At 37.4% G+C, this 10,064-nt stretch overlaps 1 protein-coding gene and 1 long non-coding RNA gene across 2 annotated transcripts in view; one reads left to right on the forward strand and one right to left on the reverse strand.

Moving 5' to 3' along the window:
* LOC147843665 (uncharacterized) overlaps positions 1–10,064 on the forward strand; it is a 628,067-nt gene that overhangs the window by 376,027 nt on the left and 241,976 nt on the right. The window lies entirely within an intron of this gene.
* The window catches only part of nelfcd (negative elongation factor complex member C/D), an 18,550-nt gene continuing 9,021 nt past the window's right edge, over positions 536–10,064 (reverse strand). The window contains 7 exon segments of the mRNA NM_201190.1: positions 536–782; positions 2,647–2,776; positions 2,904–3,044; positions 6,823–6,918; positions 7,032–7,146; positions 9,740–9,879; positions 9,970–10,064. The exon segment at positions 9,970–10,064 is cut by the window's right edge and continues 40 nt beyond it. Coding sequence (NP_957484.1) covers positions 748–782; positions 2,647–2,776; positions 2,904–3,044; positions 6,823–6,918; positions 7,032–7,146; positions 9,740–9,879; positions 9,970–10,064 — 752 coding nt within the window. The 3' untranslated portion in view covers positions 536–747.

Consider the following 10,064-nt stretch of genomic DNA (forward strand, 5'->3'; position numbering starts at 1 on the left):
GTCAAGAGCAACTGTGCTCGGCGTCTCACGCCTTTAAACGCCAACATGCGTTCATTGCCTGTCAGCATTTGTCTTCTGAAGCGCAAGTCATTTATTAAATGAAGAAACTCTCACGCAGCTTCTCTTACCACAGTAAATTCTAATTTTACTGTTGATATTTGGTGCCAGTTCATTGTCCGCTTTTACTCACTGGATGAAAACGCTGCTTTGCACTTCTTTTATGTGATGTTCCAGTTTTGCGCATAAATTTAAATTGCCTATCTGGATGGAAACATAGCTACTGACAGTCAAATACAGCAGATGAGGATATAAAAATGTAATCTTCATTGGCGTCTATTATTATTTTCAGTTAAATGTTCTGAAAAATCATTAAAAAGTGAAGCTGCCGCTCAAAGTTTCATTCATTAAATGAACTACTGCATTTACTTAAGACAAATACCTGCTACTATCAGCAATATTTCTAGAAAATATATAGCAAAATGAACATATATCTTCTCAGATGGGGTTGGATTGGAAAATAATGACTCTTATAAGGTTAATACAAACATGTTTAATAAAAATTTCAAATGTACAAAAATCAAAATCACAAGCCATTTTAAAGCAAAATAAAGCCTCCATGACTTTTGACCTCAAAACAAATGTTCAAAGTTCAGCATTTGTCAATATTTTCTTTCTGAAGTTCAACACAAAAGCTCTGTACACTGAAATCATCCGTCCATGGAGAAGCACTCAACTCTTCTGAATGTATTAGTTCATCATGATGAAGTTGGATTTGCAGTGAGCTACAATACAAAATTGGAGATTAATAACCAAACACTACAATAGGGCTACATGATATTGGAAAAAACAGACATTGCATTGCTTTCTTGTACTGTGATCATATATTAGTGGTGGGCCGGTAACGTGAGACTCTTATCGCGCGATAAAAAAAAAAAAAAGTATCACCTAATCTATTCTCAAAGTTGGTTTGGGAGCTGGGTCTTTTCTAAGCAAGCTATAATGACTTACACCTTGATATTTTAGCGCAGATATATACCTGACCGGCGAGCCGTCTGTCAAACAAGTGCCCTTCTAGATCTTTCACTTACTTCAAGGACACTACTGACTACGTTTACATCATCTGTAGTCTTGTTATTTGCCTTGATAGACAATAATATAATTAGGGTGTTTACTAAAGTGCTTTCATGTAAGAGTTTCCTGTAATTTTGACTTTAACTGCAGTTTGGCAGTTTCACATTTACTCATGAACATTTCATTCATGCCCCATGACAAACTTGGGTATTAGACGCAAAGACTGGTGAGAGTGTTATGAAATTTAATAACGTACGGCAAATGGAAAAAAACAATTTCCGCATTTCATGATGTGTGTGTATCTGTGTCTGACAGCCGTGTGTGTGGATCTTGTCAGAAAATATGGTGAAAAGTCCTACATGACGGTAATAGTTTGATCACGGTGTTTACTTTAATAATGCCACTAATATATGCATACTTCACGTCTTAACATTTCAGTTTAGTTCAGTTATAACTTTAGTCAGATTAAAGTAATCAAAATTCGCTTTCTGGAGCTTATGTAGGCCTACAGTTCAAAACTCATGTTTACCTGAATAAACAGTTAGTAAACACAAGTACATCTTATTGAACATCATTTATTTTCATCACCAATTATCATAGTAAAACAGTTTCTCAAGCAGTTTGTGATGCAGTTTAAAAACAGGAGATGAGCTCCTGGTCTAATGCGCCACCTGGCTTGAGAAACCCGTTCTCAAAGACTTTCGTCATTATTTGGGTAGCACACATATTCTGAAATGACTTTGGCGGAATTCAAATGAGCAATTTTAATCTAGATTAATTGCAAGATTACAGTGAGATTAATCTAAATTAAAACATTTATCTATGCCCACTTATAATATATATATATAGCGATATGAATACAATTTCACCGGATGACATGAATTTATCATTTTAGATTGATTGGGCTGATTTTTGTATGGGAGCGTATCTGAATAAAATGACAAGCATAAAGTATAAATACAACAGAGCAAAGATCTATAAATGAAATAAACAATGATTTATAATTTTTGGGGGATTTGAGCATGATTTAGAAACAAATGAAATGTAAAATAACACTGTATCATTTAATAGTGTGAAATGATACTGTACAATCAATCTATAAGCTACAAATGTTTAATTTATGATACCCAAATTTCCTAAGTTTTCGTTGAAGGCATCAAAGTTCAGTCTGGCCGCCTTGGCGACAATGCTGCCTTCAATGCTCCGCCGGCGAGAGCGTCAAAATTTGATACACTGATCTCTTGTTTAAAGGGGCCGTTGCAGCAAATCAGTTACATTCCCACATAAAAACAAGCTTTTTAGCGTGAAAATGTTGTTGATCAAATTCATTTAACTGTGGAAGATCAACTGATGTCTGAATAACTATAATCAGAAAACAGATCCTGCGATGTGACTATAGCAGATTTCCACATTGCATTATCGATGCTGAAATGAAATATTGTGCTGCCCTACATTACAGCAGTTAATGTGTATTTATGAGCTTCATTTGTCTCCCAGAGTCCCCTAGAAGTCGTGATCAAAGTTCACCAGCTTAACTGTTGATTAAATCATGAACGTTTCATTTGAAATACTCACCAATGAACTCGGCCACAGGATCGTTTTCTCCTTCTGTGCGGATTGTTCCTGCTATGCTGTCGTTTTCTAGGATCGGCAAAAACAGCTGGACAAAGTCTGAGGTATATGGAGGCGCTATCACGTCCAGAACCTGTCCAGAATAAACAAAAGAAATGAGGACTTCATAGTACCAAGCACAGACCGCAAGAGAATCAATCACTCAATAATGAAACTGCACCAATCAAAAGAGTCAACGCTGAATATTCTCAAAGCCTCACCTCCGTAACAAAATATCTGATGAGTGAAATATCAGTGTTGAGCTTTTCAAGACATTTGCGGATGTAGCCGACGACAGGAAGAACATAACCTCGACTCAACAGGTGAACCATGCGGTCCAGCAGGGTCTTCTTGAGCTCCATCTAAAACAATTATAGACACAAGTTAGTTCTGAACTTGAGCTGTTGACTAAATGTATGTGGGTGTGTCTGACATTGCATACTTGCCTACTATATAGTATGACAGTATGTGAGTAGTATCAAAGAGCTTAGAATGACCAAGAGACGACACTCAATGGAACGTTCCATTGCAACAGCAGCGCCCAGCAACAGCCCTGGATTCCACCATTTGAAAGTGATCGGTCGTCTGTTGGATCTCATTACTGTCGCGATGGCAAGCAGCTGCTTTGTTTTTCATTTATTTATTTAAAAAGCGCATTAAAGCTGAGAAACAACCTGAAAGACGACAATACAACACTTACTATCACAATAATCAGCACTTTTAATAGTTTATTTTACAGACTTATAATATGCTGTTGTTCTATTGGAGTTTTCACATAGATATATACACTAGATATCGCATAGGGACCCTGAGCATGTGAATAGCGCCGCCACATTGGTACAGTGCTCCCAGGACAAATGTCATTCAACCGCACTAGTCAAGACAGTGTTATTACGTGAAGATGCGGGACTTTAGCGCTGTCTACGGGTGTAGTAACAAGCAAACAAAGAAAACAACGTTTTTTACGTTTTTGTCTGTTATGAACTTTTGTGCTAAACAGGTAATGTGATGATCATACAGTCACGTACTGCATTCACCATACGGCAAAGCAGCTCCAACTCGCACTAAATACTCGGCTTATGCTAGTTTTGTTGAATAAAATCAGCAAACAATGCAAAAGAAATATGACAACGAGACGCTGCGCTGCCAGAAACTTGTATTATTGTCGGCTAGTGAACGAGTCATTCATAACGGAGATTCATTCACAAACGAATCACTCCCTCCGTCAGTATGAGCAGTGAAAGCAGGAGAGGAGCTGTGTTTCAGGACATGATTAGATCAAATTTAACAGGGAGGGTGAATAGTACATTTCTGTACACACAAACACAAGCTTTTGTCAGGAATGCCTGTGCGATCACTAATCCATCAATGTAGAAAAGTGATGTAAAATTATAATTTTCGTAATATAAAAAAAAAAATTCCATACTAACATCCAGGAAAACTCCCGATCACAGATATATGTGTATATGTGTATATCCCTGGCTTTGGATGGCCACAGTCCTCCACTGTACCTTGATCCCGCATTCATTTCAAAGGAGCGCTACCCTGTTCCAACATGGCGGCTCTATTGACGCATTCCTTACAATAGACAACAACAGGGTAGGCGACATCTAATGTATATATCTATGGAGTTTTCATTCCAAAAATGGCCGCCAAATTACACTAGAGTGTCACCTCTTGGTCATTCGAAGCTCTTTGGTAGTATGTCCAAATTCATTGTATCAGAAAAAAACAGTAGGAGATCAGTATTTAGATGGCCTTCTAATCTTAGTGAGATTCTAATGGACTTTATTATCCCATGAGGCCATGCGAGAGAATTTATGAATGAGAGTGAAGCCATGGGATAACTCAGCATTTTAGATGTAGGATCGAGTCAAATTTTAATGTCTTTTACTCGCTATTGTCCCTCCATCTAGTTCCCTTGGATGCATGTCATCGATTACGTTACACAAGTGTCCACTACTGACAGAACATCTGAATGGGTTTAAATGAAGTGCCCTAAACTAGGGCTGGGTGACTTGGCCTAAAATCAAAATCTTGATTATTTATTATTATTTTTTTTTTATTTGTTTGTTTTTATTTTATGCTGACAACTTTTGTACAGTAAATATGCATTTTTCTTTGGTACAAGCTACTCTTGTTGCTCAGTTGTATCGATTACAGGTTTTGAATGTCGATTTTGATGACTTTAATTAATCACCCAGCCCTACCCTAAACCCTTGAGCACTTGGGAACTATACTGTGGTGACGTCACAATCACATTACACATTCTAGGACATGTAGGTGGTGGAGTGGACATATGAACCCGACTCGCTGTCTTAGTCTAAGTCAAGGGTATGTCCAATGTAAGCTTCACTTGCTGATATGGAACACGCTTTAAAATGCGATTGGGGATTTTCCACCGAGGAAACAAGGGAAGGGGAGTTTGCAAGTGTGTGACTAAAAGTGGTCTGGAATGCAGCTGCAGTGTTCAAATTCCATTCACTCTATATAAAACATACTTTTCTAATGGTTATGAAGTAAATTACTATTTAATTTTCAACATTCTTTAAAATATCTTCTTTTGCGTTTAATAATAACAACAAAAAAACAAAAAAAACAGTTTTGAAACAAAGTTGAAGGTAAGAATTTTCGTTTTTGGGTGAACTATGCCTGGTGGGATTCCCCCTCGGGAAAAGGGGAGTTCGTGACTGCATGTCTAAAGGTGGTCTGGAACACGGCAGCAGTAAGACCAAATTCCATTCACACTCTATAGAACATAAGTGGGCGACACAGTGGCTCAGTGGTTAGCACTGTCGCCTCACAGCAAGAAGGTCGCTGGTTTAAGTTCCAGCTGGCTCAGTTGGCATTTCTGTGTGGAGTTTGCATTTTCTCCCAGTGTTGATATGGGTTTCCTCTGGGTGCTCCGGTTTCCCCCACAGTCCAAACACATGCGCTACAGGTGAATTGAATAAACTACATTGGCTGTAGTGAATGTGTGAGAACGAGTGTGAATGGATGTTTTCCAGTACTGGGTTGCAGCTGGAAGGGCATTCGCTGTGTAAAACATATCCTGGAATAGTTGGCAGTTCATTCTGCTGTGGTGACCCCTGATAAATAAAGGGACTAAGCTGAAGGAAAATGAATGAATGAAAAAATAACTGTGTAAATTCATATTTAAAGGGCTAGTTCACAAAAAAATGAAAATTCTGCCGCTCACTCATGATCCCTTCCAAACCAGTTTGAGTTTTTATGTTCTGTTGAACAAAAAAAGAAGTTATTTTGAAGAATGTTGGAAATCTGTAACCATTGACATGACTTTTATTTTTCCTACAATGGATGTCAATGGTTACTAATTTCCAACATTCTTCAAAATATCTTCTTTTGTGTTTACAACAACTGTCGAGGGTAAGAATTTTCATTTTGGCTGAACTATCCCTTTAAGTGTAGTACCAGGGTTTCAGCAGGTGTCATCAAATCAAATTTAAGACCTTTTTAAGAGTGTTATGAATGAAATTTCAGACTTACACAGGGCTAAACACCACAGGGTTTTTCTACAGGCCCTGTTAAAACATTCAAAACCATTAAAATGTAAAGTTATTGTAACGAAGAGAATTGAGCTAAATTGGTAAAAACAGTCAATAAATAATCTTTTGTTTAATAGTTTTGAGATGTATTGCTGGCGTTTGCCTGATTGAGTAACTTTATATAAACATAGAAAAATAAAGACCTGCTTAAAATCATTGAAGACCTCCGACACAATATTTCAGCAAATTTAAGAGCTTTTAAGGTCTAACATTTTGTTTTTAAAATTCAAGAGCTTTTAAGACCCCGATGACACCCTGATTACCCACACCATTCATTCATTCATCTTAGACTCCTTTTCAGAGGTTGCCACAGTGAAATGAACCACCAACTATGGAAAACTATGGAAAACATCCATTCACACACACATACACTACAGCCAGTGTAGTTTATTTAATTCGCCTGTACCGCATGTCTTTGGACTTGTGGGGAAAACCGGAGCACCCGGAGGAAACCCACATGAACACGGAGAACATGCAAACTCCACACAGAAACGCCAACTCACCCAGCCGAGACCACTAATCCACCACGCTGCCCATACCTACACAGTATGCAATTTGGGTGTCTCTAACAAACCTGCTCCATGACGTCAAGCTGCGAGTGTTCGGTCTCAAACAGCTTGATCAGCAACTGCAGCACCTGAGGATGGAGAAGCTGATGGCAGGTGCTGATCTGACCAACAAAAACAACCCAGTACAGCAGATTAGTCTCTACATGGTGATGATATGTGAAGTGATCAGCTGATGATATATTATTTAGTGTGTGTTTGGAGATGTTCAGGTTACCTCATCCAGCAGAGCCAGATGGACAGGAGTGTGGTCAGTTTGTAACTGAAAGTAACGAGGCTCAGACACCGTCCAGTCCACCCACTTCAGCACTCCCATGGCCACCACTGGAAACCTGCAGTGCAAATGGAAAGTAATGCAAAACATTTTAGTGAGTGCACTGCTGGTTTTAAAGGAATTAATAGTTTTATTCTGCAAAGATGCACTGATTTAATCATAAATGAGGAAACACTTTAGTTTGGCTCACAATTCATGCTATTAACTGCTGGCTTATTACCCGCCCATTATTAAGATATGAACTGTTCATTAGTTAGTTATAAAGTATGATCTTATTCAGCATCCCTTATCAAACCCAAAACCTAAACCCAACTTCTTCCTTACTAACTATTGATAAACAGCTATCAGTAGTTTATTAAGCTAGTGGTGTTAGTTAATGGTTTGCAACCAAAGTTAAAGTTTGCTAGTTAAAGTGCTATCAAAAACAGAGACATTTAAAGTATTACAAAGGACTTTCAATGGTAAATAAATGCTCCACAATCATTTCTGTAAAATACAGACATATATTAAAAGTCCAGTCAAGTGCTTTGAAATGTGCATGTTTTATTTAATGTTTGATGTAATCCCAACAAAAAATGAATAGAAGGGAGGACATAGCGTAGCTCCTTCCCTTTAAAAGAAAAAAAACAAAAAAAAAACAGTCAATAGCTTTTTGTTTTTATCACCGCTCTGCCAGTGAGTGTTTGAGCTCTGGAGCTTCAAATGAAAAGCAAATGAGAAGCATCTTCAAGGGGGTGGGACATGTCAGATGCTAGAGAGCATTTGATTGGTCAAGATTTTATGCAAAGGAGGTGACATGAATGAAAAACCGTGATGGATGCAAGTGACGAACCAAAAAAGGTTTTGGATGTTTATATCGATTTTATATTTTCTAAATGCAAATGTTTTGGAGCACACTAGCTTACAGATATCCTTCAAACTAACAAATACATTTTTTCATTTGAATTTTACGGGACCTTTAAGGAACTTCTTTGAGTATGATAATAAGAAATATTTCTTGAAATCCAAATCAGCATATTAACATTAGTGATTTTTGCTGAAAACTCCTCATATTTGAAAGTTGAAAGCCGATATATGGGCTAAAAACTACTATTATCTTCATATGCATTTGTCTGAGCCACAAGCGTAAACAAATATAGTCGACAGCTGGTTTTATTTTAAACATTATCTGCAGAACAGGAAATCTCCAAGGAAACATAATAATAATATTAATAATAATAATATTTTATAATCCCTTACATTTATATAGTGCTTTTTTATTTAGTGCAACGCATGGACATGACCTCAATCATTTTTGGTGATGCGATATATATCGCACATACATGAAACCAATTTTAGCAACATTTTAACTGATTGTACAACCTCTCAGTCAGTGTCAGTAAGGTTTTATATATATATATATATTTATACAACAGTTCTGTCTGGATCTCAAATCTGATTGGCTGATAGCCGTGATATATTTAAGTAATATCAGCATCCGTACAGCCTCTTTACCCTGTGTGTATTACTCCACCCACATACAGCCAGCAATAAGCAGACACTATAGTTTTGACAAATATTACTGGTGTTACACAAAAAAAATATACTTGAGGCTTTTTTAGTGGAGAACGTAGTTGTTTAGATTGCAACGATGCAGTTTATTTGCAAGAATAGTGCCTATTTTAAAATATTTACAATTTCTGAGAGCTCGTCGGCGGCCAAAGACTGTTGACGTTGTCTATCTACAAGATGGCGCCAGAACCGCATATTAAGCCCTTGCTCAGTGTGTTCTCTTGAGTGTGAATAAAAAGCTGAAAAACGGAAGCCTTGTGGTTTTTAAGGTGGACTGGATATAGTCAATAAGAAGCTGCGAATAAGCTGGGTTCAGCCTTGTCCCTCCTTACCGCAAACACAACAGCAGTCTAGTGAGAAATCTCTGTAGACGGATGGCATTTCATGTCAAGTTCAGCCTTACAATCTTAAAATGTGAGCAAAATTTGCTGTTTTGTCATCACCTTAAGGGCGTCACACACCAGAAGCGCCGCTTCACATTACACTATGGAGAATACTTCAAATACTAGCTCCACTAGCCTGCGGCCTCGAGCCAACGCACGCCTCCCACCAGTGCTGATATACAGCCAAAGCACAATGTTACTCGTGTGATATTGCTCATATACAGTGTTTACTATAACTTACTATAGTATATAATCATCATGTGGTTGGCTGACAAATGGGAATAGATCTGGTAGCAGTTATCACAGCTTCTGTTACTTTTTACCTTGCACTTTTGTTAACATTTATTATTATTTGTTTAGGATATGTGTTTTCACATTCTGATTCCAATGTCTCATTTTAAAAATTGTTAAAATGGCTATAACTAAATTAAATATTTTTAAGAATAAAACATGATGTGTTGTTTGGAAGTGTACCTGCATTGTGATGATATTATATTGTCATTCTGTCATAATATAATAAATGGCATAAAAATGGTCTTAAAATGACAACTATATCATTTATCGCATTATATTTTGGTGTAATATACTGTACAACAAAAAATAGATATGGTGACAGGCCTAATGATGGACAGAGGCCGGTGGAACAGGACACTGGGGTTAAATCCCTACTCTTTTTCGATGGACATCCTGGGATTTTTAATAATTTTTAATTCCTACCTTATGCACTGGTATAACGTGCTGAGCTCTGCTACTAGCTCAGTGGCTCCTTTGTTTTCATTGCAGCAGAGATTATGAACAGTCTCAATGGCCTTAGAAGTCGACTTGAGCTCGTCCTTATTTATATTCACTCGTTTGTTCTAGAAATGAAAGACATTTTACAAAGAAATAAGTGCTTTGAGAGCTGTTTCATTAAGCAGTACATGCAGTAGAGTGTATTTAAGACATACCTTTTTCCATGTCTCCACAACACTAGCGGCGTACGCTAATATGTGTATGTATTTGTGCTTGTGGTCTTGGTTGATTTTAGCTCCGGGTTTGAATA

The sequence above is a fragment of the Danio rerio genome, chromosome 6 (assembly GCF_052040795.2).
Source record: "Danio rerio strain M-AB ecotype USA chromosome 6, GRCz13ab, whole genome shotgun sequence".
In the NCBI taxonomy this organism is placed as follows: domain Eukaryota; kingdom Metazoa; phylum Chordata; class Actinopteri; order Cypriniformes; family Danionidae; genus Danio; species Danio rerio.